Source organism: Motacilla alba, chromosome 26 (assembly GCF_015832195.1).
Source record: "Motacilla alba alba isolate MOTALB_02 chromosome 26, Motacilla_alba_V1.0_pri, whole genome shotgun sequence".
In the NCBI taxonomy this organism is placed as follows: domain Eukaryota; kingdom Metazoa; phylum Chordata; class Aves; order Passeriformes; family Motacillidae; genus Motacilla; species Motacilla alba.
This window is the reverse complement of record NC_052041.1, coordinates 1,640,948-1,668,157: the sequence shown is the minus strand read 5'-3', so window position 1 is coordinate 1,668,157 and position 27,210 is coordinate 1,640,948. Positions and strand designations below refer to the sequence as shown.

Below are 27,210 nucleotides of genomic sequence, written 5' to 3'. Positions count from 1 at the left end.
GTGCCCAGAGCAGCTGTGGCTGCCCCTGCATCCCTGGAAGTGTCCAAGGCCAGGCTGGACAGGGCTTGGAGCAGCCTGGGAAGGTGTGGAAGGTGTCCCTGCCCATGGAATCAGATGGGATTTAAGTTCCCTTCCCCAAGTGTGCACAGAGGTCCCAATGCTTCTCCACAGCCCTGGCTGGAGGCAGGAGCTGGGAGCCACAGATTCACTGCTCACATCAGAGGGAAAGACAAATAGGAAGTTGCAAAAAGGCAAGTTAAAAAAATAAATGTTTGCAACATTCCACAAAACCCAGGGTAGCTGCAGGGGGCTTTAGCAGATGGTGCTGGGAAAAGCACTGAGCATTTCCACATCAACAGCTTGGACCAGGAGCTACTCAAATGTTCTTTAAAAAAGAAAAAAAAGAAGAAAACAGGGAAAAAACTATGATTACAGGAGAGATTGCTTGGATTAGTGTTATCCTCCACCTCCTCTCCTCCCATACCATCTCCAGCCTGCCAGGGCAGTGCCCTGACAGGCAGGATCTCTGCCTGCACAAGGGAGAAGTGCCCATGATGCAGGAAACAGCAGGAAGGGGAGTTTTTGGAACAATTCTATGCTGAAATGCTTGGCTCTCTGCCACAGCAGCCTTGCTCTTGATGCTACCTGATTTTCACAAGCAGTTACTTGTCTGCTCCTCTCTTCCTCCGTTCCATGTGTCTCAGCCCCAGAATCTGATGAGAAGCCAGAAGTGGTCTGGAATCCCAGCACAAAACTGGATTTCAGCTGGAAAACCAGCAAACGGGGCACAGATTGAACAGCTGCTCACACCGAGCTCCAGTGCTGCTTGTGGGAGGTAATGAAAGGAACAGGGAAGTGAAATTCCCAAGAGAAGTGAGACAAGGCCTGTGTCATCCCACCACAAAAAGGGGTGTAGGACATCCATCCTTGGTGGTTGGGCACTTGAACAGCTCCCCAGGGAATGGCCACAGTCCCGAGGCTGGCAGAGCTCAAGGAGTGCTTGGACAATGCTCTCATCCATGGAAAAAATCCTCCCAAAGACAAGGTAGGATTTTGGGATGTCCTGTGCAAGGCCAGGAGTTGGACTTGATGATCCTTGTGGGTCTCTTGCAGCTTAGGATATTCCATGATCTAAGCATGGACAAGGAAATTAATCAGGGAACACCAGAGATAAGGCAGGTCAGGAGGGAGAGGAAAATCCTGGGAATTCTGCAAGTCCTGTGGAAGAGCCAGCCCTTTAGTGGGGTGAATTTGCCACGAAGAAATCAACCCACTGCTGGTGTTTCCCAACCGTGGAGCTGCCGAGCTGCAGATGCCTCAGAACACCAAGCTGGTTTGGTGCAGCTTCCTGTGGTTTTGGGACAGGAAGCTGAATTTTCTGGGGCACTTCTCAGGAAATGCCTGCGTGGCTCATCCTGGGTGTAACATCCCCATCCCAGGCTGTGCCAGCTCCTCACAGCAGCCAGAGCCTAGACCCGGACACGGGTGGGTGACAAATAGCCAGGAACAGGAAGAACCCTCCAAAATCCCACCTCTGGAAGGCAGCTGGGTCAAGCGGGTACCTACAAAAGCAGGGTAACACCCTTTTTTCCCAGTCTGCTCCATTTCTCCAGCTGCCCTCATATTCCTCCTCTTCCAAAGGCATTCAGACACACACCAAGGCTGCTCCTTCAGCTCCATTCCTGCTCTCTGCCCAAGCCCTTAAGCTTTCCTCCTCTTCTTCCCATCTTTCCATTCAATCATTCCTTCCTTTCCTCCTCCTCACCAATCTCTTTCCTCCCTTGGGACCTGATTTTCCTTCTTTCCTGCTGCAAAGGTATGCACAAATCCAAGAGAACTGCCATCAGCCCTTCCCTAGATCCAAACCCCTGCCAAGGTGCTGCAAATTAACAAGGATCCTGCCTTATTTTCAAGCTCAAATATGCTCTGAACAGAAAAACCCTGCAGGCAGTGAGCTGTGGTACAGCTAAAACTTCTCCACAAGGCTCTTCCCAACTCATTTTTCCAAGGTTTTTTTTTCCCAAGCTTACACTTAAAACTCATTTTTTCCCAAGCTTAAACTGAGATGAGTTTTCAGCTGTAAATGCTGAAAATCACCTTTCAGAGTAGTTGTTGCAGAGAGACCAAGAACGTGAGTTAAAAAAGAAGAGGAAAAAAACCAACAACTGTTTTGCTCATCAAAGGAACAGTTTCCCCTTCCTGCACCAACCTGCCCTTGGAAAAAGATGAGGCATTTCACCAAAAATTCCATTAGCAGCCTGTTTATCTACTTGGAATCTTCCAGTTGTTCAGCAGCTGTGTTGATTATAGGACCAGGACAGGAAGATTTTAGAATCAGAGCAGTTTAGAGGCAGCGTTGCCTGTGAGGTGCCAGGCACAGGGACAGGAGGAAAGAGAAAGCTGTAAGGAGAAAACTGAGAATATTGACCTGCCAGGTGAGGGGATCCCATTTTGGAAACAGCCGAGTGTCAGGAAAGGGGCAGTTTTAGAATTTAGGAGTGTTGCTCTCCTTTGCAGGGACAATGGAGGGGACACAGCCAAGCACCTGCTGATTCAGCAGAATCCCAGAATCACTGAGCGTGGAAAAGACCTCCAGGGTTTGAAACTCCACCACCTCACCTGGCAGCCCCTGCCAAGGCCTGGCCACAAAGAAATTCCTCCTGATGTCCAACCTGAACCTCCTCTGGCACAGCTTGAGGCTACTTCCCCTCATCCTGTCCCTGTTCCAGGGAGCACAGCCCGACCCCCCCTGGCTGTCCCCTCCTGTCAGGAGCTGTGCAGAGCCACAAGCTCCCCCCTGAGCCTCCTTTGCTCCAGGCTGAGCCCTTTCCCAGCTCCCTCAGCCCCTCCTGGTGCTGCAGCCCCCTCCCCAGCTCTGTTCCCTTCCCTGGACAGGCTCCAGCCCCTCAATGTCCTTCTTGTCATCAGAAACCCAAAACTGAGCCCAGGACTGGAGGTGAGGCCTCAGCAGTGCCAAGAGCAGAGGGACAATCACTGCCCTGGGCTGCTGGGCACACTGTGCCTGACCCAAGGCAGGTGCCAAAGTTTCTTCCATGAAGCCAGCAAATTCAAAAATCACATTTTTCACAATTAGATGAAATCCCTCTCTGTGAGGGTGGGGAGACCCTGGCACAGGTGCCCAGAGGAGCTGTGGCTGCCCCATCCCTGGAAGTGTTTAGAGCCAGAGTAGGTGGGGCCTGGAGCAGCCTGGGATAGTGGAAGGTGTCCAGGCCCACAGCAGGGGGTGGAATGAGATCTCGAAGGTCCCTTCCAACCCAAACCACCCCAGGATTAAATTCACCAAAGCACAAAATAAAGAATGTGGGGTTTTCCCCAGTGCTCCACAGAGGGAAGACAAACAGCACTCCATCCCCAGTGTCACCCAGTCAGACAGAGCAGACAGGACCTTCCCACCCAGTCCCACCCCACTCCACCCACACTGGCCTCTCCTGGACCATCGTGGGAGCTGGGAAGAGCCCAGGAGCTGGTGTTGTTCCTTACTAGGACGCAGAATCGTTGAGCTGGTATTCCCTGGATCTGCTGAAGCAGGCCTGCACTCCAGGGTCTCTCCAGAGCCGTTTGATGACTCCAGCCAGCTCAGCCGTCATCATCCCCTCCTCCGCGCTGCCAGCCAGCACGAACAGCTGCCGGGCATCGTCCTGCAGGACAGGAACACATCTCTGGGACACCCACCCACAGACCTGCCCCACCGGCAGCGACAGCGACAGCTCTGCAGTGATTAATCACTGCTCTAATTAATCACGGTCCAGCCCATCCAGCTTCCTCCCAAAAGTCACGCAGTTGTTTACCTCCTGCAGGCAGACGGGGAATTTTTTGGGGGAAGGTTCCAGGCTGGGGGGTGGATGCCCTGCTCAGGGATGGCCACAGCGCTCGCGAGGGGATCACAGCTCCGAAGGCACCGTCCCCACCAAAACCACGGCGTGCGATGGTGCGCAGTCTTTTGGTGCAATGTTTCAAGAAAAGGTGGGAATGCTGATGTGCTACCACAGTCCAACAAACTGAGCTGGAGGTTTTACTTGGAAAACCTCTGTTGGTGTGGCACAGCACCGGGAAAAGGGAAAAAAGTCACTTCTGAGAGATGATGGGACCAAAGCTTTGAGGATCTGCCTTTTGCTGCCAGAGCTGTCAGAAGTTAGGGAGATTGATTCCTCAATAAAACATTTCATCAGGAGATGGGATGGACTGATTGGGATCTGAGCATGCAAAGTCCCTCTCAGAAGCCAGAGGAGGATCATGCTCCTGTCCAGTTTATCCAGTGGATTAGGACAAGGAACCCCACACTGCCCTGTAGCCCCCTCTGATTTATTCCTACCCTGATCAGACCTGTCAGGTCCTTCTGGGACCTGTGAGAGACCTTTCACTACCGCAACATTCTCCTCCTAACACCAGCTCCTCTCCCCTGAGCCCCAAACCCTGCGTGGGCCAAGCTCAGGGTGCTGATCCCAAATCCACCTTATCGAGGTGTTAACAGCCAAATGCAGAGGGACCCCAGTTCTGGATCTCTGGACCCCAGTTCTGGAGCCCCTTTCAGATCTCTGAATCACTCCATGGTTCAACACATTTGGCCTTTTCCTGGGAAAGCACAGCAAGGTTTTTGCCCTCTGGGGTGGTGAAAATTCATGGCATTCAGCTCCTGTGAAGCCACCTCAGCATGGGCAGGTAACTGAGAAAGGACCTGGATTCAGCATCTTCCCTGTTCCAGCTCCAAGATCCCAACTCAGCTCCAACAAGCACCAAGAAGGGTGGAAGAGAACTCCAGGAAGATTTGAAGCAGCAGCTGAAAGACAGCTGGATCATTATGTGAGTGAAGATGTGCCCTTTGCCCAGGACTTGGAATCATAAATCCAAAATAAATACCATAAATTCAAACTATCTGGGGCTGGATCAACTGCAGCACGAGGCAGAACTTTCACAGTGCAGCCCTGTGCTGACACAATTCCTTTCTCCTGCACATTTCCAGGAATCCTTAGTTCTGCCCCTCTGTGCCTTTCCCACCACCACAACCATCAAGGCTTCCTGACTTCCAGCTCAAAGTGCTGGACAGAAACAAGAAACAGGCCAGGGAATGAGCAGAGCTAGAGGGGAGGGGAAAAGCAGGGCCTCAAACCTCCCAAAACTTCAGACTCAAAACTTCCCAAAAATTCAAATAATTTAGAGAAAGATTTGGGGATTTTTTTTTGAGCATTCAAACTACTAAAGGTTCTTACCCAGAACCTCAGTAAAATATTGATGTTTCGTAATGACAAAGTAAAGTTATGACAGATTTTTTGCTACTTTATCTCTTAAACATCTTCTGGCCTGGACTGAAATTCCAGGATTCATTAACAAGTTCAGGCTAAGGAAATAAATGCAATACTCACTGCTCTGGCAACTTCCCCAAAGTCTATCTTTAGCCTCCCCATGGCTCTGATGATGGCGATGATGGATTGGATGGTGTTGCTGTACACAACCACTTTATACTGTTTGCATTCCTCCTCTGAGTAGCCATCCTCATGGATAATCCTGGAAGGAAACCAGCTGATTATTCCCAAGCCAAACCAGAAGGGCATCACACATTTTTTATCCCACAAAAACACAGGCAGCATGGCTGCACTCACTCACTTCATCTGCTTCACAATGGTGCTTTTCCCAGACTCTCCAGCACCTGAAAAGAACAAAAACCATCCAGTTAACCACATGAAACTGAAAAGAAAAGCAGGATGTGCTTTTTCCAGTTCCCACAGAGAAGTTGATGGGGTCTGGAGCAGGATATTCCTTGGCATTGCTGCTGGCAGTAGAGCTCCACCAGACTGTCCTGGCACATCCTTCCCGGATTTTATTTACAGATGCCAGCAGTCACCATGAGTTCATTGGCTAAAAACCCCTGGAATTTCTCAATTTCCACACGTCACGAGGGCAGCCAACTGGGAGGCAGGTCTGAAGAGCTGGGATGAGGATTTATCCAACAGGGCAGCTCCCATCCCTCACTCCAGGCCAAGACAGCCAAAGTGCACCAGCACCACCAGATGCTGCTCCCGTTAGTTACTGAGCTGGGCAGGAAAGGCCTTGAGCAACCAGGAAGCGACCCCTGGCACGGGGTGAAATCTCAGAGCTGCAGGCACATCTGCATCCCAACAGCCTTCCTTCAAGGAATGGCAAGAATACCCGGCTTCCAAACCTCGGCAGGGCTGGGGGGGCAGCTATCCCTGGGGAGAGGGGGCAGCTATCCCTGGGGAGAGGGGGCAGCTAACCCTGGGGAGAGGGGGCAGCTATCCCTGGGGAGAGGGGGCAGCTATCCCTGGGGAGAGGGGGCAGCTATCCCTGGGGAGAGGGGGCAGCTATCCCTGGGGAGAGGGGGCAGCTATCCCTGGGGAGAGGGGGCAGCTATCCCTGGGGAGAGGGGGCAGCTATCCCTGGGGAGAGGGGGCAGCTATCCCTGGGGAGGGGGCAGCTATCCCTGAGGGAGGGGTCAGTTAACCCCTGAAGAAGGGTCGGTTATCCCGGGGAGGTCAGTTAGCCCTGGGGAGAGGGGGTAGTTAGCCCTGGGGAGAGGGGGCAGTTAGCCCTGGGGAGAGGGGGCAGTTAGCCCTGGGGAGAGGGGGCAGTTAGCCCTGGGGAGAGGGGGCAGTTAGCCCTGGGGAGAGGGGGCAGTTAGCCCTTGAAGAAGGGTCGGTGATCCCGGGGAGGTCAATTACCCCTTGAAGCAGGGTCAGTTACTCCTGACTGCAAAACTCAGCAAGTTCTCTGGTGTTCCTATTTTTTTGTCCCAGATCCCAGAGCACTCCCAAATGAAGTCCCTCCTGCATGGCCCAGGGCAGTGGACACCAGGGACTGCAAACCATCAGTTCTGCTGCTTTATGGAGCTTAGCAGAGCTGCCCCACATGCCTGTCCCAGCCAGGAACGTGCCAAAGGCAGGCACAGCGTGCCTCAAGTCAGCAGAACTCCAGGACTTCACCTCGTGTGGCAGCAGGAGCTCAGCTCAGCTGGCCCTGCCACTGCCTGAGGGCTCCTTGGCCTCCAGACTCCTCCAGCTGCAGAGCTGGGCTGGCTGTAGGCAAGGAATGATGTTGGACCTGCTTGGATTTGGACAGATGACTCAGGTGAGCCTGGATGGAACAAATCACCCATAGAATTCCAGGATGGTTTGGGTTGAAAGGGTCTTTAAATCCCATCCTGTTTCACCCCCTGCTACAGGCAGGGACACCCTCACTACCCCAGGTTGCTCCAAGCCATGTCCAGCCTGGCCTTGCATGCATCCAGGGATGGGGCAGCCCCAGCTGCTCTGGGCAAACTGGGCCAGGGCCTCCTCACCCCCTCGGGAAGAATCCCTTCCCAATATCCCATCTAACCCTGCCCCTTGTCAGTGGGAAGCCACTCCCTGTGTCCTGTCACTCCAGGCCTTTGTCCAAAGCTCCTCTCCAGCTCTTCTGAAGCCCCTTTAGAATCTCGGGTCTCCCTGGATCCTTCCCTTCTCCAGGGTGAACACTGCCAGCTCTCCCAGAGCAGCTCAGTGTTTGTGGTCAGGTGTGAAAACATTCACACTCTGTGGACTCAGCACTTCCACCCTGGAGGATACAAACCCTTTTGATTTCCCACACCCACCCTCCGCATTCCCAGGATCCAAGTGCTGGGATTTCCAATCTCTGGTGTCCCCGAACAGCCCTGAATCCAGACTGAGAAGGGACTTTTGACATGACCTGTTTGCTTTTGCCTTCTCAGCATCACTTACTGCTGTTTCCTCCTTTGATTATCCCAAAGTAATCTCCTGCCACAGCCAAGCTGTCCTACCTGTCACCAGCCCCACCAGATCCAACCCTGCCAATACAGCACTAATTCCGGCCAGATTCCTTTAACCCCTTCCCTTCCCCCTTCAACCCCAAACACTGCCTGGTAGAGCAGGAATTCCCCTCTCCAAGGTTACTCACACCTTACTTCAGAGGGGGAAAGTAGGAGCCCACATCCTCTGAAGTGTCTCCTCACCAACACACTACCCCAGACTGGCTCCTCAGCCACGGCCAAGCAGTGAGCTGTTATTCCTAAAGAAGTTTTTCCTGTTGTTCCAGGTTCTCTCGCTCAGGCAAGAGCCACCCAGACAAGGTACCTCATTAACACTCGCTGAAAAACATCTCCCCTCCAGCTGCAGCTCTGGAATGGAAGGCTGCAGCTCCTGCTGGGATGGCCCAGGAGATGGGCAATGCCAGGGGGAAAAAGGGATTAACACTGCCCATGTCTGGTCTGACACAGAGGAACAGCTTCCTGCTGACAAAAGGAGGATTAGATGGGACATTGGGAAGAAATTTCTAGAGGGTGGTGAGACCCTGGCACAGCTTTCCCAGAGAAGCTGTGGCCCTCCCACCCCTGGAAGCAGCCAGGTTTACTGGAAGGTGTTTCTGTCCATGGCAGGGGGTGAGATGAGCTTTAAGGTCCCTTCCCACCCCAACAATCCTGGATTCCATGATTCTGGAGCCCCTCTACTCTGGAGCCAGTCTGGGAGAGCTGGTGGTGTCCAGCCGGAGAAGGCTCTGGGGAGATCTTAGACCCCTTACTGTGCCTAAAGGGGCTCCAGGAGATCTGGAGAGGGACTTTGGACAAGGCTCTGGAAGGACAGGATGAGGGAGGATGGCTGCCCACTGCCAGAGGGCAGGATTACATGGGATGCTGGGAAGGAATTCTCCCTGTGAGGGTGGGCAGGCCCTGGCACAGGGTGCCCAGAGCAGCTGTGGCTGCCCCTGGATCCCTGGAAGTGTCCAAGGCCAGGCTGGACAGGGCTTGGAGCAGCCTGGGCTGGTAGAAGGTGTCCTTGCCATGGCAGGGAGGGTGGAATGCAATGCCTGGAAGGTTCCCTCCCTCCATTCCAGCCAATCATTCCCATTTTACTCTTCCTTTCTGGACCTAATTCCAACATCTCTAGGTGTCACTCCTGTCCTTGGATGTTTCTCTAAACACTTGCAGATGTTCACAGCAGAGAAGCTGCTATTCCCCTTTTCCCAACCCACTGGAAAGGGTTTGCCTGAAGGGATATTGAGCCAACTCAGCAGCTTTTATCCTGCACCCTTTGTTCCCACCTCTGGGGACTTCCATGTGCTGTTTATACCCAGTGTGGCTGAATCCTTCAGCAGGGGAATAACAAATGGGAATTTGAATGCTAAAACACTGCTTCAGCCTACAGCAAACTGATGCTCCACACTAGAAATTCACATCAAGAGTGGATAGAGTTACGCTGGAATTCTTACAGATTCCTCAGGCAAAGCCTTCAACTCTGGGACCTTAAGCAGGGACTAGATGGGGAGCCAGGAAGACCTCAAAGATCATGAGATGTGAAAGTGGATTCAAACCCATGGAAATCGGGGTGTTCATGGGACATTTCTGCCTGTCTAAGGAGAAGCAATCCTTTCTCCTCTGCTCCCATCAGCACAGCCAGACAGGGATCACATTCTGCGACAAGAAACCAGGGCTGAGCTCAGTGTGAATGTCGTAACCCCATGGAAAAACTGCTTCAGAAGCCTTAACTTCCCTTTTCCCAAAATAGCAGTGAGGAACCTCTTCATCCCACCCTGGGCACAAAGAGCAGCTCATCTGTTACAGGGACTGTCCCCTTCCATGGACACACTGGGCAAGAATTCCACAATGTCCCCGTCCTCAATGCATCCTTCCAGAAGCATTTAAGCATTCCCTCTGGAAACCAGGTGGAGGCAGGAGGCATTACAGCTTCTGAAAACCCCCACACCTCACCCAGCAACACGCCAGAGCACACCTGTGACATCCCAATAACATCCCAAACCATCCCAGTAATAGCCCAATGACATCCCAGTAACACCACAAGTTCTTAGGGAAAGCTCAGCATGTAAGGGCTGGAATTCCATCCTCAAGGGTGGCAATCTCTGTACCCGTTCCTACAGCCAGATCCCTTCTCCCTCCCGAGCAGGAGCAAACTGGGGCAGCTTTCCAGCTGTATCAGCGCTGGCCCTGGGAAAGCAAAGGATACACGGGGAGGAAATTATCATCCAACCACTTCCCCCAAGAAAGCCAGAGGATTTCCTGGAGCAGCAGATGGCAAGCAACTCGGCATGGCCTCGTGCTGGAGATCACAGGGAAAAGAGCAACAAAACACAGCTCGGACTGGGAATTCCAAGAGAGGAATTCCACACAACCCTAGGTTTTTACTTTAAAAATTCTCCATGGAGGTAGGTCAGACTCCCTACATCTTCCAGACAAAAGCATCCAGTTTCCTACTCCAGAAGGTCCTAAAAGTCCTGTTTTCAGTGGTATTTTTCTCTGAAGTTGTATCAAAATTGCATTAAACTGTACTTCAGGAAAGGAATTCCACACACATAATTAAGGGGAAAAGCCCTGGAACATCTGCAAGTTTCTGAAGAGAAACCAGGTCACTGCTGAAACAAATCCTTCCAGGGATGGAACAGGGATGCACCGGAAAATCCATTAAAGTACAAGTGAGGAAGAGAAAACTGAAGGGCCTGACACAGGCATGTGGCTGGGACCTCCAGCAACAGCCAGTTCAGAAGCTCTGCAGGGATTTGGCAGGAACTCCACTAGCCCACTCCTGAAGGGCTGCAGCCCTTGGTGAGCTCCAGATCCAGGGGTGTTTCTCAGTAGTTCCAACATCCCCTGATAAACAGCTCAGGAGCAGCCCCAGGAGTTCACCTGAAGCTCCAGGAGTGAGTTACAGACCTGGGAACGTGGCAGGACCCCCCATATGAGGAGCAGGCTGGAAGCCATGCTGGATCATCTGGCTGTGGTTACAGTTCCCAAATTCCAAAGGGAACCAGCTCCCCTCAGACAGGCCCAAACAACAGCTCAACCAAGCTGGGAGGAGTCCAGGTCCAAAAATATCCACTGGCTTGAGAGCCACTGGAAGCGTGGAGCAGGAGCCGTTCAAATGACCCTAAATCCCAATGGGAATCTCCCTGATAAACACATTTTCTTTATTTAACACTCATCCCACCCCACAAGGAACATGGACACTGCTCCTTACCCACCAACACCCTCCTTAGCTTTCCAGAGCACTGCGTTCCTGAATTCTATTCCATGAGGGATATCTCCCCAGCAGCCTCCACATCCCAGGGACCTGAGCAGCCACAGCTGGGGAAAGCTGGAGTATCAAATCCTCAGCCCCTTCCCCACTTCCCTCCTTCCAACCTCACCGTGTGGAATGCAGATCCCAATGTCCTGACCATCCCTGATAACACAGATAGAGCCCATATTCCCTTGTTGAGGTTTTTTATTTCAATGGACACCTAGAAAACTCTTGGATACCACAGAATCACATGCAGCAAGAGAACTGCACTGGGAATCAGGAGAAAGGGAAAAACACAGGAGAAAGGAGCAGTAGTGTTGTACCACCAGGCTTGAAAAAAACAGTCATTGTTGGAAAAGTCAACAGGAACCAGGAGAGATTAGGCTGACACTCCTAGTTCCACAAGAAGGATGGGAAAAACAATATATTCAAATAAAACAGGGCACAGGGGCTGGCTGCAGCCTCACTGCAGAGGGAACAGGAGCCAATGGCACGGGATAAACCACTGGAGGCGTCACTGCCTCCCGAGGAATAGAAAGTGAAGGCTTGGGTAAGGAATGGCATACGGAAAACAGGAGCAACACTAACCCTGGGATCACACCAGGGAAACTCCAAGCACTGCAGGGGCTGCTGGAGCACATGGGCTGAAGCTGACATGGCTTTTCCCACCAAAAGGAACCTGGGACATGCACAGGAAGAGCAGCAGCCCTGATGGAAGATTCGGAATCATAGAAGGAATCCTGGAAAGGTTTGGGTTGGAAAGGACCTTAAATCCTATCCCATTCCACCCCCTGCCATGGGCAGGGACACCTTCCACTGTCCCAGGCTGCTCCAAGCCCTGTCCAGCCTGGCCTTGGACACTTCCAGGGATCCAGGGGCAGCCACAGCTGCTCTGGGCACCCTGTGCCAGGGCCTGCCCACCCTCACAGGGAGAATTCCTTCCCAGCATCCCATGTAATCCTGCCCTCTGGCAGTGGGCAGCCATTCCCTCTCACCCTGGCACTCCAGGGCCTTGTCCAAAGTCCCTCTCCAGACCTCCTGGAGCCCCTTTAGGCACAGTAAGGAGTGTAAGATCTTCCCAGAACCTTCTCTTCTCCAGGCTGAGCATTCCCAGCTCTCCCAGACTGGCTCCAGAGCAGAGGGGGTTTCCTTTTTGCTTTGAAACGATTGGACCCTCAACCCTGTTTTAACTAAACAATTACTTTAAAGCTTAGAAACATCCCATGACCACTCAGAGGGTTGAAATATCTCCAAGAATTCTGCACCATTCCTGGGAAACATCAGGCTGGAGGAACTTGCCCCTGTCCCCTACACCCAGACCTGAGTGACCACTGATGGTACTAAGAAATTCCTTAAGGAGTTGCTGAAATAGCCACAAACAGCATCTGCTGCACCCCTGAAAGTGTCTCAGGCCAGGCAGGATGGGCTTGCAGCAACCTGGGCTAGTGGAAGGTGTTCCTGCCATGGCAGGGGATGGAATGGGGTAAGCTTTAAAATCCCTTCCAGCACAAATCATCCAGGGATTCTATAAGCACAGACCTCAGATCTGAATTTGTTTTCCCAGCTCTTTGATCTCCCCCAGGAGTGTTTTGAAGGAATTATGTCTGCTGTTGAGCAGCGTGGATGGAGACCCCCATGGAGAGAGGCCTTGTGTGGCTCTTGGCTGAACATCAAACCAGCATCTCCAGCCTCCTGGGCACCCACAGCTCCTCCTGCTCACACGGGGGATTACAGAACCGTGGAGTGCTTTGGCTGGGGAGGGGCTGTAAAGCTCTTCCCATTCCACCCCTGCCATGGCAGGGACATCTTCTACTGCCCCAGGCTGCTCCAAGCCCTGTCCAACCTGGCCTTGGGCACTGCCAGGGGTGGAGACCTCAGAGCCCCTTCCAGAGCCTAAAGGGGCTCCAGGAGACTGGAGAGGGGCTCTGGACAAGGGTTGGAGGGACAGGACAAGGGGGAATGGCTTCCACTGCCAGAAGGCAGGGTTAAAAGGGATACTGGGAAGGAATTCTCCCTGTGATGGGTGCCCAGAGCAGCTGTGGCTGCCCCATCCCTGGGAGTGTCCAAGGCCAGGTTGGACAGGGCTTGGAGCATCCTGGGCTTGTGGATGTGTCCCTGCCCATGGAATGAGATGAGCCTTAATGTCCATTACAACTCAATCCGTTTCAGGATTTCATGATAAATGGAGTGCTTGGAGATATGGGATAAAAAGACCAAGTCTGGTGTCTTTGGATCCAAGTCTGGGTGGCGACAGCAGAGAAACAGCCAAGCAAGGCCTGTAAAACAGGAGCCGGATGATAAAGCAACAGATAACTTGGAAAGAGAGGGAACAGTGGGAAAACCAGGGCTTGGAAAAGATAGTTCTTAGTTTTCCTGATTATCAAGAGTCACCTTGTCCTAGGCCCATTTTTAAAAGCCAAACACCCTCTGAATTTCCTGCAGGAACAACAATGCTGAGCTGTTCCAAACATGCAGCCAGGCTCCCCTGCCCAGCAGCTCCTGCTGAGGGATAAGCTCATTCCCCAAACACCAGGAGCTTGCAGGGATGGAGACCCCAAAGCACCGAGCTCCAGGAGGCCAACCCCGTGTCCCAGCATTCGGTGTTTGTTTCTAAAGCTGACCCAGGCAGCACCACCCCGGTAACCAGAGAAGGTTAAAGGATGCACTGAAGTGACCAAACACCAACTGGGAAAACATGAAACAAGAGCCAGGCATCGGATCCCCAGGAACAAAGGAGACAGCACAGGGATCACCACAAAGGGCGTGCTGGAAAAATAATCAGCATCTGTCCCTCGCTGCAGCTCCAAATAAGTCATGAATTCCATATTTTCATCCCACTTCTGCAGGGAACAAGTGCTGCATCCCAGGAGGTGCAGGCACAGCTCTGCTCACTCCAAACTTCCAGAAGATTAGATCCATGATCTAATTAAAAAATTCCTCTTTACAGCTCCCTCTGCTCTTCTGAGAAAAGTTATTTCAATGCTCTGCCTCGGAATTTAATGAAACTTGAATCATATCCAGAGGGCTCTTGGAGCATAGATGGAATCACAATTCCTCAACCAAGCTGGAAATTGTCCATCCCCAAATCCCAGCACTGGGCATGGACACTCACCCATGAGTCCTGACAAGAGTACATGATGTACACACAACACGGGGCAGAAGAATTCCCATCCCACAGCTGGAAAATGGCAGAAAAGAGCACATCTGACCCTGGTGCAACCAATTCTCTTTTCCAGGAGATTAAACAAATCATGGCAGATTCCTGAAAAGCTCGAGGGGCTCAGGCACTCTGGAGATAAGGAGAGTTTTGCCTGCCCTGCACCTGGTTTTGGTGGGAAAAGGGCAGAACAGAAAAGCACGGGGAAGGTACACAGAGACCCAGGGGAAAGGTGGGAGAGCATGGGTGGAGCTGCAGCTCCCACACCTGAGGACAGGGAAACTCCAGCCTGCAGAGCAGCTGCAGAAAGACCTCCATGGAGCTCAAAGCCCAGAGAAGAGCTGCACCTTCAAAGAGATCTGACCTGCTGCCAAATGAATTACAATCATGGAATTGTTAAGGTTGGAAAAGCCCTCTGAGACCGAGTCCAACGGTATCCCAGCACTGCCATGTCCACCCCTTATCCATGTCCTAGATGGCACATCCAAATCCTTTTTGAGCATTTCCAGGGATGGAGACTCCACCACTGCCCTGGGCAACCCGTGCCAGGCTGGACAACTTTTGCCATGAAGAAATTTTCCCTGATACCCAACCTGAACCTTCGCTGCAATCTGGCCTGAGCCAGGTCCTTGTGAACTGTGTGAGGAGAATCCTCCCATGGCCATGAGTCACCAGGAACCTCCAGCAGACCCAGATACCTTCAAGATCAGAGAAACAGCAGCTCCCTGCAGCTTCCCCAGCAGGATTCCTACAGCAGATCCCACCAGGAAGGACACTTGGAGCAGCAGCCACTGCTGGGACAACATCTGGAGACCAACACCCCACCACAGAGCTTTGTTCCACCATTCCAAGGGCAGCCAATAGCTCCAGAGCTGAGGAGCAGCCAGGTCTGACCCCCAGATGGATCCTCTGGAACAGGGATTCGAGGCACAGCTGCTGTGCTCTGAGAAAAGCCACTTCAATTAACAACATCATTAACTGCAGCACCAGCTCTGCCTGGGTTTGCATCCCCAGAAAACACTTTCCTACCTTAAACCAAAACAGAACCGAAACAGTGCTGAGGAAGCCTTGGGGAATTCAGGAAAGAAAAAAGGTTGGAAAAATCAGTGCCAGGAAAAAGCTGAGGGCTCCTGGAGTAGTGGAGGAGGGTGAATTATGCAAATTAAGGTTATTTTAAAACAAACTTGTGCTTTTAATTGTTTTTGCATTAATTAGCAGCACCACTTAAACGTAATTACACGGCATATCCAAACTCAGGGAAGCTGTCCAGGCTGGATAACAGGGTTTGGAGAAAAACAGTCCAATACTGGTGCATCCACAGAGCCAGAGCCACAAACCCACCATTCACACAGGGATTTGGGAATGGGACAGCTCTGGAATCCAGCTTCACCACTCAGGGTCACACAGACCCCTGAGACACAGCCCAGAACAACATGCCAGACCTTGGGAAAGGCACTGCAAGCAGAGAGAAGGATCTGGCTTAGCTCCTCCCCAAGCAGGAAGAGCTCCAGCACCCTTCTCCGTTTGGCTGGAAAAATCTGCCAGGTTTCCCCACCAGCAGAGCCCTGGGTGTGCCTGCTGAGGAGCCTTTTCCTGGGGGCAAATGGGAGGAGAAAAATGGGACTGAGGGCTCCTGGGCCCTTCCCAGCTTGCTCCCAGCCTCCCAGGAGCTTTGGCTGCTGTTCCAGAGAGTGAATCCATTGCCATCGCTCCAACCACGCCAGTGCCAATGCCAGCAGAGCTGCCGGTGGCATTCCAGCATGGAACAATAATTACATCCCACGGGGTTGTAACAACCAGGGTCAGTCATTATTCAATACTCAGGTTCCATTTGTTTTATAAAATATCCCCAGAACTCAGAATTGCTCAACAAACTTCAGAGCTGTGAAAGGGAAACACAACACAGGGACTTGAAATCCCCGAGGAGAAGCTCCAGGATTAACTTTATCCCAGCAATCCTGCAGTTATCCCGGTGCTGGGGCCACTTCCTCCAGCATCTGAGCCCTCTCCCAGCTGGAAGTGCTGAAAAAGTCAAGCCAAAGCTCCCAGTAGAAGGCAACACAACTGGAATTCTCTCTCCTTCCTCCCCTGCTCAAGAGAAGATAAGGGTTATGGAGGAGAGAAAGGGAAACACACCCAAACCGTGATTTGGGGATTTCTGACTTCCTGTCCTCTCCCAAATCTCCTGATTTTTGGGGTATTTGACTTCCTTTCCTCTCCTCAGATCTTTCACTTTTGGCTGTATTTTTACTTGCACTTTTCTCCCCAGATCTCCCAGTTTTCAGTGTCTTTACCTTCCTCTCTCTCTTCTCTTCCTAAACCTCCTGATTTCAGGTGTATTTTACTTCCTCTCCTCTCCCACCTATCTCCTGATTTTCATGTGTACTTGATTCCTCTTCCAAATCTCCTGATTTGGGCTGTATTTCACTTCTCCTCTCCCAGATTTCACTGCATTTGCATTTTCTCCCTCTCCTCTTCCAACCCTCCAGATCCTGGGTCCATCCCTGCCTCCCCAGCCTCCTCACAGCCCAGCTGGGAAGGATCCAGCTCCCTCTCCACAGGCACAGCCCTGTTTCTGCTCATCTCAACTCTGCAGATCTCAAACTGGGGCAGCTCTTTTAATGGAGCTGGGAAGGAAGTGTGGACTCCAAACTTCAGGAAAAATCCATTCTTTTTTCACCAACCCTCCCTGAGAGGAGCAGAAACCACTCAGGGAATGACGAGAGACCCTGCAGACCCAGACAGCTTTATGTGAGAGAAAAAACCCTTCCTCAAACCATGGAAAAATCCTCATGGACTTTTCCATCTGTTCCTCAGTGAAAGGATGGTCCCACTGCAGATAATTTCTCCTGGGAATGCCCTGCTCTGCTTCGCCTGCACATCGTGAAGGATGTGTGTGGGGAGACTCCAGCATTTCCTGGTATTCCCAGGAATCACCACACTCAGCTTTAAAACCAGGAAATACCTGAGAGAGATTTGCAAGTGACAACCAGGTGCAGACCTGCCCTGGGATCAGGCAGATCGAGAGGAGGTCCAGATCAGCATTCCAATTACTCCTAAAAAGTTCCTCACCTGCAGACACACCAGGAAGTGCAGGAATTTTCCTGCCATCCAAAGCCAACAGCGACCCAAAATCAGCTGCTGCTCTGAGTTCTAAAGCCTCACCTGGTTTTTAACACATTCCAAGTGATGACTGTGTGATTTTTGGGATACTCCCCCCATTCCATGTTTGCTGACAACACCGATCTCAGCCTTGAAGCCTTGGGTGCTTTGGAAAAAATGTCATACAAAAATATGAGGAAAGAATTATTCCATTCCAGGGAATGTGCAAGTGCTGCTTATTAACACCAAAACAAACACCTGGAGAACAAAGGGTTCTCCTGACACACAGCCAAGAGCTTTTCCATGGACACACCAAGTACAAAGCTCGGAGCAGCTCCTGCAGGGAGCGAAGAAAAAGGGCTAAATGGGAAAGAAAAAGGATTCCTGGAGCAGGATGGTTCCTTCACACATCCTGCTCTAACAGGACCCACTCAGCGCTGCTGTTCAGACTCCATCTGTCTCCTCTGAGACAGAAAAATCAGGATAACCAAAAATATATACCCAGACCTTGAAAAGAGAAATCAGCATGAGCAGATGGTTCATCAGCCCCGAGTGGTGCTCACAAAATTGTGAAGACTTGAACAGAACTCCAGAGTCCTACACGGGTTTGGGTTAGAAGCTCATCCCAGTCCATCCCCTGCCATGGCAGGGACACCTTCCACTGCCCCAGGCTGCTCCCAGCCCTGTCCAGCCTGGCCTTGGACACTGCCAGGGATCCAGGGGCACCCACAGCTGCTCTGGGCACCTGTGCCAGGGCCTGCCCAGCCTCACAGGGAGGGATTTCTCCCCAGTATCCAGTTTCTCCCCAGTATCTCATCTCAATCTGCTCCCCCAGCCTTCAGTGAGGGCAGCTTGTGCCTCCTCTGAGCTCCCATCATCACTTCCAAGAACTCCAAAACACAGACCAAACACGGCAAACCTCTGCCAAAGGGGAAATCCTTTTTACCGTTTCACCCCCTCTCCCTGACGGGCAATTGAACTCCAGCCCCGGCATTCCCTCCCTCCCTTCCCTGCCCAGACCCAGGGATGAGCCGTGCCTCTGCCAGGCTCGGCCCAGTCCCACCCTGGAGGGAGCGCGGGGAGTTCCATCGGGACGCGGAGGGGACATTCCATCGGGAAGAGCCCATGGTCCATCCCAGGACAGCCCAGAACACCCTCGCCCCCACTAGGATGGGATAAGCCACGGCCTCTCCCTCGGAAGGGGACCAGGGGTCCCTCGGGACCCTCCTCAGCGCCCGGGGATCCCTCGGGATCCACCTCAGCCCTGCCAAGGATCCTTCGGGATCTGTGGTGACGGATCCACCTCAGCCCTGCCAAAGATCCTTCGGGATCGCTCGGGACCTCCTGAGCCCATCCAGGGATCCCTCGGGACCTTCCTCAGCCCATCCAGGGATCCCTCGGGACCTCCTGAACCCATCCAGGGATCCCTCGGGATCCACCTCAGCCCTGGCAAGGATCCCTCGGGATCGCTCGGGACCTCCTGAACCCATCCAGGGATCCCTCGGGACCTTCCTCAGCCCATCCAGGGATCCCTCGGGACCCTCCTCAGCCCATCCAGGGATCCCTCGGGACCCTCCTCAGCCCATCCAGGGATCCCCCCACTTCTCCATTCCCAAACTCCTTCCTGAGGGCGGAGGCCCCCCTTTGCCCCTCAGAATCCCTCCGGAGCCCGGAAGGCCGCATTCCGCTCTCCTCCCGGCCCCTCCTCACCGAGCAGCAGCAGCTTCACCTCCTTGGCCGCCTTCTCGCCGTCTTCCCGCAGGTTGCGGTCGATCATTTTACTCCTCTCCACCGCCGCCTTATCCTCGGCGCTCAGCGTGCACCCCATGGCGGCGGCGGGGGCGGCCGGGCGGCCGAGGGCGGGGGGAACGGGAACGAGAACTGGATCGGGATGGGGATCGGGCCGGGACCGGGATCGGGGCCGCAGCTGCCTCGGCCCGGGCTGCTCCTGAGGCGGCGCCGGATTTCCGGTTCTGGCCGCAGGGCACGCCGGGAAATGAAGTCCAGCGGGCGGATAGCGCGAGTACTTCCGCCTCGGTAGAGTGGGGCATGATGGGAGGAGCCATCGCTTTCCGCCACGTTAGAGCGGAGTATGATGGGGGGGGAAAAGCGCTTTACTTCCGCCTCGGTAGAGCGAGACATGATGGGAAATACCCCACTTCCGGGCTCTGCTTGGCGGGCATGATGGGAGTTGTAGTCCTCGCGGGGGTCGGTGGGGTCCGTGGCGGCCCCAGCCCGCCCTCATGAGGGGGGCCCAGGCTCCGCACCCCCAGAGGGCCGAGCCTCGGCTCCGCGGCTGCGGGGAGGGCTCGGGGCAAGGGGAGCTGGTCTCCGGGGCTGAGGAGGGGTCTCAGGGTCATAGGGGGATGGAGGGGACCCCCTCCGCAGGCAGCCCCCACTCCCCACCCGTCCCTGGGGCCGCCCCTCCTGGGCAGGCCCAAACACGAGCCCCCGCTCTCATCCCTGGCCCCTCACCGGGCCTGTGCCCCCAGCTGCTGCCCCCCAGCCGCGGTGGTGCCACGGGACCCCCGATCCCCGCAGTGGCGGCCCTGCTGACCCCCGGCATCAACCCAGCGAGGGTGGTGGGACCCCCGCCGTCACCTGCGAGGGCAGCAGTGGGGACCCCCACACCCCGATGGGCGCGGTGGGACCCGCAATCCCCCACGGCAGTAAGGACCCCACACACATCACCAAGAGTTGTAGGACCCCCAACCCCCGCTGTGGTGACAGAGACCCCCCCCAAACCACGATGAGTGCTGTGGGACCCGCAATCCCCCACAACAGTGAGAGTCACTCCCACTCCAGCAAGTGCCATGGGACCCCCAGCCCTCCACGGCTGCAGCCAGGACCCCAGACCCCGTCACCCCAATGGCCTTGTGGACCCCCCAGTTCCCCGTGGCTGCAGTGAGGACCCCCACCCTCCACGGCAGTGTGGTACTCCCAGCCCAGAGAGCATTTTGGGACCTCCGACCCTCCATGGCGGTGACGAAGCCCCCCCTCAACAAGTCACTGTGACCATCTCTCCCCTCACAGCCACATTTACCCCAAACCCCCCCAAACGCTACAGCCCCGCTTTGGCAGAGCCCGCCACGGGCACGAACACCCCGCTGCCCGCACCCCACTCCATCGCCTCGGCCGCCTCCTCCTCGATCTGCCCCGGGATGCGGAAATCCACAGGGGGCAGGTCCCGCTCGGGGTTGGGGGGCTCTGGTGGGCGCCCGGTGCTCTGGAGGAACTGTAGGAAGTTCTCCTCGATGGAGCCTTCGCGGCTCGGCAGCCGCAGGTCCTCCTCCGGGGGCTGCTTGAAGAAGCAGGTGAGGAGCCGGCCGAGCTCCCCGCGGATCTGCCGGTTGAGGCAGCCGTAGAAGAAGGGGTTGGAGGTGAAGCAGCAGAAGCCCAGCCAGGTGACCACAGTCTCAGCCGCCGGCCCGGCCAAGGGCCGAGTGCTCAGCGCCGTGTACAGCTGGAAGGAGAAGTAGGGCAACCAGCAGAAGAGGAACTGGCCGCCCACGGCCAGCAGCACGGCGGCCGCCTTGCCCCCGCCGAACATCCTCTGCGGGGTGGTGCGAGGAGCCCCCGAGGTGGTGACCATGGTGGAGCGGCTGCTGAGCGACGCCGAGCGCCGGCGCGGCGTCTCCATCCAGGTGGGCGGCGGGCCGTGGTGCATGGCTGCCACCCGCGCCACCTTGAACATGCCGCAGTAAACCACGACGATGATGAGGAGCGGCAGGACGAAGTAGAAGGCGGCGAAGAAGACCACAAAGACCTTGCAGGATGGCCCGCGGCTCCACTGCAAGGAGCAGCCGTGAGCGCCGGGTGCCGGCGGGCGGTCAGGGGACAACCAGCCCAGCACGGGCACCAGCGAGGTGGCCACGGCCTTGAGCCACACGCCGGCCAGCACGCCGGCCACCAGCCCCGCGGTCATGCGCACCTCGTAGCGCAGCGGGTGCACCACGTAGTAGTAGCGCTCCACGTTGACGGTGGAGATGGAGAGGATGCACATGGAGGTGAGGCACACGCTGAGGAACAGGTACACGCGGCACACGGCCTCGCCCAGCCCCGGGCTCTCGAACACGGCCGAGCCCGACAGCATCTCCAGCGGCATCAGCGTGAGGGCGGCCAGGAAATCCACCAGGCACAGGTGGAACACGAAGACGAACTTGCGCAGCGCCGGCGTCTTGGCGATGACCGTCATGACGGCGGCGTTGCCCACGATGGCCGTGAGGTCCAGCAGCACCATGAAGAACAGTCCCACAGACTTGGAGGCCGCGTCCTTGGGCTTGGCCTCGGCAGTGCTGTTGGGGGGCCGGGCCCCCCCTCTAGAGCCATTCCAGCCCCACGGGGAGGGCAGGAAGGGCTCCATCCTGTGCCGCCGGCCTGGCGGCGAGCGCGGCGCAGCCGGGCATCGCCAGACGGTCACATCCTCGGTGGTCTGCAGGTGGGGGGGCACTCAGAGTACCCAAAGGTGCCCCCCAGCCCCGCTCATGTCCCCGCTGCTCAGCCAGGGGGTACCTGGGGGAGGTGCAGCTGTCACTGGTGGGGGCAGGAGCCTGGAGGACCCCTGAGCGCTGAGCTGGACCCCCAGTTGCAGCCCCCAGGTACCTGGGGGGAGGTGGAGCTGTCAGAAAAGGGGGAGAGACTTTGAAGGGACTCCTGAGAGCTGAGCAGGACCCCAGTTGCAGCCCCCACCCAGTACCTGGGATGAAGGTGGAGCTGTCATGGGGGGGAGACCCAGAGTGGGACCCCTGAGAGCCCTGCGGGGCTCACGGGTCACCTCTGACAGCCATGGCAGAGGCCACAGCTGTGCTGGGGGGAATGTGGAGCTGTCATGAGGGGACACCACCCTGGGGGGTGCCCTGAGAGCTGAGCTGGACTCCCACCTTCATCCCACAGGTACCTGGGGGCAGATGGAGCTGCCAGAAGAGGGGGGAGACCCTGAGGGGACCACTGAAAGCCATGGTGGGATCACAGCTGAGCCCTGAGTGACACGGGGGGGGCTCAGCCCAGTTGTGACCCCCGTCCACAGCCCCCAGGCACCTGGGGAAGGCAGAGCTGCCAGAGGGGACAGAGAGCTCGGGGGGACACCCGAGACCCCAGGCAGGGTTCAGCACAGCTGTGACACCTCACCCATAATCCCCATATAGTCCCCACATAATGCCCACCACCCCCTATCCATCTCCACAACCCCCTACATCAAATCCCTTCCCCAACCAAAAGCCTTGTTCCCCAAAAAATGAGCAGCTCTGGGGTAAACCCCCCAAATTCCAACGTTTCAACCCAAAACACCCCAGTGGAGCCCTTTGCCCAGAGTCTGGGGACCACACGGGGGGGGCAGGATGGGTGGGGGGTCCCAAGAATGAGGGGAGGGCAGGGCCCAGCACCCCCAAGTCCTGGCTTCACCCCTTGTGCTTGGAGGCCTTGTGTGACCCCCCCCCCCCCCCCACCCCGAACTCACACCCCGTCCATGGAGATATGAGGGGGGTGTGGGGGCTGCCCCGGACCCCCCGGCTGTTCCCCACTGGGGCGGGGGTCCCACCCCTGCCCCCGAGGGAGGGATGCTGAGGGAGTGGGGGTGCAGCCGCGGCTCCTCCCTCCCCTTCTCCCTGCCCGTGTCCCTCGCCCAGAGCCCCGGAGCGATGTCACCGCTTGGGGACCCCCCTCCCACCCCCGGGGGAGTCTCGCCCACCTCCCCGGTATCTCCCCACCTTCCCAGGCCCGCTGCTCCCGGCGGGGCTGCTCGGCCGCGGCACCTACCCTGGGGGTCTGCATGGAGCCGGCCCGAGGCCGTGGGTCCCCGCTCCGGCCGGGGGAGGGGTCGGGGCTGGGGGGTGTCCCCGGGGTGGCGGGGGATGCTCGGGGCTGGAGCCACTGCGGCGAGGGCTGCTCCGCGCCGCCCGGCTGCTGGGTCCTAGTGCCGCCCGCCTCGCCTCGGTACCCCGGGAACGGCCCCCGAGCCCCGGAGCTGCGGGCCCCGCTCTGGGGTGGGCGCTGCCGCCCGAAGCCTGGCTGGGCCCCCCCGGTGGGGAGCGGGGGGTGGGACACCCCCGGGTGCTGCCCCGCCTATTGCTCCGTGCCTCAGTTTCCCCGTTTGCCTCCCGAAAGCGATGGGGAGGGCGCGGGGCCGGCGGGGGGAGAAGCCCCTCGGGGAAGGGGGAGCTCGGGGGGTGAAGCGCGGAGGTGGTCTGGGGGGAGAGGTGGGAAGGGGGGATGGGGTGCAGATTCGCAGTGGGGGGCACAGGGTGGGGGTGCGGAGGGGGCCGCTCAGAGGGGCCGCAGAGCCCCCCCAGCTCTGCCCACCCCATCCCAGCGCCCTTTCCCTCGCCCCCAGTTCAGCAATAGAGCAAATGGGATGGGGTCCGTGCCCCTCCCCGCCACGCCACGCCCCGTGCCTCAGTTTCCTCAGGACATGGCCATTCCCTTCCAGGAAGGGGTGCCCATCTTTTCCATCCCTCCAAAATCCTGCTCGGGCTGCGAACTTTCCCCCTGCAGTGCCCTGGCCCCATCCCAAGGGTGCCCGGGTGGGATGCGCGGCCACCAGCTCCATTCCCGGGATGGGGGTGACAAGTGATCCGTGGGTGACGTGTGTCCCTGCGCGTCACGTGGCCATTGCCAGGCTACGGGCTCCCAAAAATAAATCCACCCAAACCAGATTAGAAACGCCCGACCTCGGATGAACCAGCCCCGGCATTCCGGGGCTCGCGGGCGGCTCCCGGTGGGACCCCGGGCACCGGGAACGCCGGGAACAGCTGCACGCGGGCTCCCGGTGAGCAGGAGCAGGGCGGATCCACGGGGATCCCTCCTGCCCGGGCTCCGGCCCCAGTGGGGGAAGGTGAGCTCGGGAGTGAATCCTGGTCCACAGAGTGGGGGGGACACACGGACCCCCCCCTTTTCCTAGGAGCCCCTGTGGGCACCCCCCCCTTGTGTGGAACACCTGAGGACACCCCGCCGTGGCAGACACCCCGCTCTGGTACCGCTGGGATCCCTGACGCTGCTGGCACCCCACACCCCAGTTCCCAAGCACCCCACTGTCCCAGCCCCTGGCATCCCAGTACCATTATTTGGGTACCCCAACACCCCAATCCTCAAGCATCCCCCTATCCCAGTGCCTTGGGACCCCAATACCCCAACATCCCGGCACCCCAGTACCCCAGCACATGGCACCCCAGTACCTCAATACCTCACACCCAGCATCCCAGTCCTCCACACCCCGTCACCCTCGTACCCCAGTATCCCAGTGCCCTGGCACCCCAGCAACTGAACACCCCAGTGCCCCTGAGCGGTGGAACCCCAGTATCCCAGTGCCCTGGCACCCCACTATCCCAGCGTCCTGGCACCCACACCCCAGTCCCCAAGCACCCCCCTATCCCAGCGCCTCGGGACCCCAGTACCCCAACATCCCTTCATCTCAGTCCCCAATACCTCACCACCCCAGTACTTCAGTGTCCTGTCCCCCCGCTATCCCAGCTCCTGGCATCCCAGTACCCAATAACTTGGCACCCCAGTACCCAGCGTCTGGCACTGCAGGATATCAGCACCATGGCATCCTAAGACTGCTGACACCCCGACATCCTGCTAGCCCAGCACCCCATTATCCCAGGGCCCTGGTACCCCAGCAATCAAACACCCCAGTCAGTGCCCCAGTCCTGGCACCCCAGAACCCCAGTACTCTGCTCCCCCAAGTACCTCAACATTCAGGCACCCCAGCACCCCAACAGCCCAGGCTATCCATCCCCCAGCACCCCTGCACCCAGCCCCTGGCACCCCAGCACCCCAATAGCCCAGGCTATCCATTCCCCTGCACCCAGCCCCTGGCACCCCAGCACCCCAACAGCACAGGCTATCCATCCCCCAGCACCCCTGCACTCCAGCTCCTGGCACCCCAGCACCCCAACAGCCCAGGTGTCCATCCCCCAGCACCCCAGAACCCAGCCCCTGGCACCCCAGCACCCCAACAGCCCAGGCTATCCATCCCCCAGCACCCCTGCACCCAGCCCCTGGCACCCCAGTGCCCCAATACCTGGGGGTACTCATCCCTCAGCACCCCAATACTTCAGTAGCCAAATCCTCCAGTACCTTGGCACCCCAGCACCCAATGTCCTGGAACCTCAGCACCCAGACCCCTCAGCACCCAACACCCCGGGGTACCAGTGTCCCCATACCCACCCCTGGCACCCCAGTACCGCCGTCCCTGTCCCCTCACAGAGCCCCTGCTGGACACGCGGGTTAAGCACGGCCACACCTCTGTGTCTGTGTGTGTGTGTGTCTGTGTCTGTGTGTGTGCACCTGGGTACACGCTTGTGTCATGTGTGCCTGTCATGTCATGCACATCTGGCAGATACATCTGTGCGTGCACACACGTGTGAGGGGCACACACACATCCCTGGGCTGTGGGCATGTGTCTGTGTGTCTGTGTGTGTCTGTGTGTCTGTGTGTGTCTGTGTGTGTCTGTGTGTGTCTGTGTGTGGCTGTGTGTGGCTGTGTGTGTGTCTGTTTGTCTGTGTGTCTGTCTGTGCGTGCGCACACGTGTGAGGGGCACACACACATCCCTGGGCTGTGGACATGTGTCCTTGTGTCTGTCTGTCTGTGTCTGTCTGTGTGTGTGTGTGCACTGACACACGTGTGCTCCCATGGCCCCGGGCCCCCTCCTGCTGTCCCCTGGGACCCCCAAGGCCACCCGAAGGCCAGCGTCGCCGGGGATGTCAGGGTGTGTCTGGGGCTGGCTGTCGGGAGGGGGGTGGGCAGTGGGTTCTGGGCAGGGATTAACTCCCGGATTAAAACTGGGAAGATAAGGACGATCCAAGGGCAAAATTCCCTGTCTGATCAAGGGGGGCATCCAGCCGTGGGGGGAAGTTGGGGTGAAGGGAACAGGGTGAGGGGCTCCCTGAGGACATGCTGTTCTGTGTTCCAGGGGTTCCTTTTAATCCCTGCCCCCCTTGCAGTAAAAAGCTGCATCATCCCAGCATGGTTTGTTCCAGCTCTTTTCCCTCTAATTTTGGACCCAAAATCCGGCACGAATGTTTGGATCTAAAAATACTCCCGGGAAGCTGAGCCATGAGCGGGGGGTGCGGGGCTCCCTGCTGGCTGGGGCTGACACCCAGGAGTGCCCTTGGGGGCCGGGGACAGGGGAACCCCCTCTGCCCAGGGTGGGGGCTGTGGGACCGGGTCAGGACTTCGGGGGGATGGGGACTGTGGGGCTGTGCTGTCAGGAGAGGGGATGGGGACAGGGATGGGGCTGGGGCTGACAGGGGATGGCATGGGCATGGAGATGGGGATGGGACAGGGATGGGGATGGGGACAGGGATGGAATAGAGGTGATGGAGATGAGGACAGGGATGGGGATGAGGATGGGGACAGGGATGGAATAGAGGTGATGAGGATGAGAACAAGCATGGGAATGAGAATGGGGTTAGGGATGGAATAGAGGTGATGAGGATGAGGATGAGGATGAGGATGAGGATGAGGATGAGGATGAGGATGAGGATGGGGACAGGGATGGGGATGAGAGCCATGATGGGATTGGACTGGATGAAATGGAAATGGGAATGAGAACAGGGATGGGATGGGATGGGGATGATGGGGATGAGAACAGGGATGGGATGGGGATGATGGGGATAGGGACAGAGGACAGGGATGAGAATGAGGATGGGGAGAGGATGGGAATGGGAGATGGGAGATGGGGATGAGGATGAGGACAGGGATGGAAGGGGGATGGTGGGGATAGAGAACAGAGACAGGAATGAGGATGGGGATAGGGGAGAGATAAGTGTGAGGATAGAGATGGGGCATAGGGACAGGGACGGGATCGGGATGATGGAGAAGGGGACAGGGATAGGGATGAGGATAAGGATGAGGATAGGGATACAGGATAGGGATGGGAATAAAGAGGGGCACGAGGATAGGGGTGGGGAATGAGCT

The 27,210-nt window shown here is 56.6% G+C and overlaps 2 protein-coding genes across 4 annotated transcripts in view; both read right to left on the bottom strand.

Annotated features, from left to right (window-relative positions):
- Positions 1–19,281, bottom strand: part of GNAI3 (G protein subunit alpha i3) — a 29,483-nt gene extending 10,202 nt beyond the window's left edge. The window contains exons 1-4 of the mRNA XM_038162462.1: positions 19,006–19,281; positions 5,623–5,665; positions 5,382–5,523; positions 3,502–3,659 (exon numbers count right to left, since the gene is read on the bottom strand). Coding sequence (XP_038018390.1) covers positions 3,502–3,659; positions 5,382–5,523; positions 5,623–5,665; positions 19,006–19,123 — 461 coding nt within the window. The 5' untranslated portion in view covers positions 19,124–19,281. The remainder of the gene's footprint in view (positions 1–3,501; positions 3,660–5,381; positions 5,524–5,622; positions 5,666–19,005) is intronic.
- Positions 19,282–19,752: 471 nt separating this feature from the next.
- On the bottom strand, positions 19,753–23,427 carry GPR61 (G protein-coupled receptor 61). Of its 3 annotated transcripts, XM_038162417.1 has the most exons (3): positions 23,050–23,427; positions 21,227–21,913; positions 19,753–21,085 (listed from the first exon to the last, which is right to left on the bottom strand). In XM_038162417.1, the coding sequence occupies exons 2-3, from the start codon at positions 21,656–21,658 to the stop codon at positions 20,357–20,359; spliced, it is 1,161 nt and encodes a 386-aa protein (XP_038018345.1). In that variant the 5' UTR covers positions 21,659–21,913; positions 23,050–23,427; the 3' UTR covers positions 19,753–20,356. The 3 variants fall into 3 exon arrangements, with proteins under 3 accessions (XP_038018345.1, XP_038018342.1, XP_038018343.1); XM_038162414.1 differs by having other exon boundaries at positions 19,753–21,913; XM_038162415.1 differs by having other exon boundaries at positions 19,753–21,807.
- Positions 23,428–27,210: the final 3,783 nt, after the last annotated feature.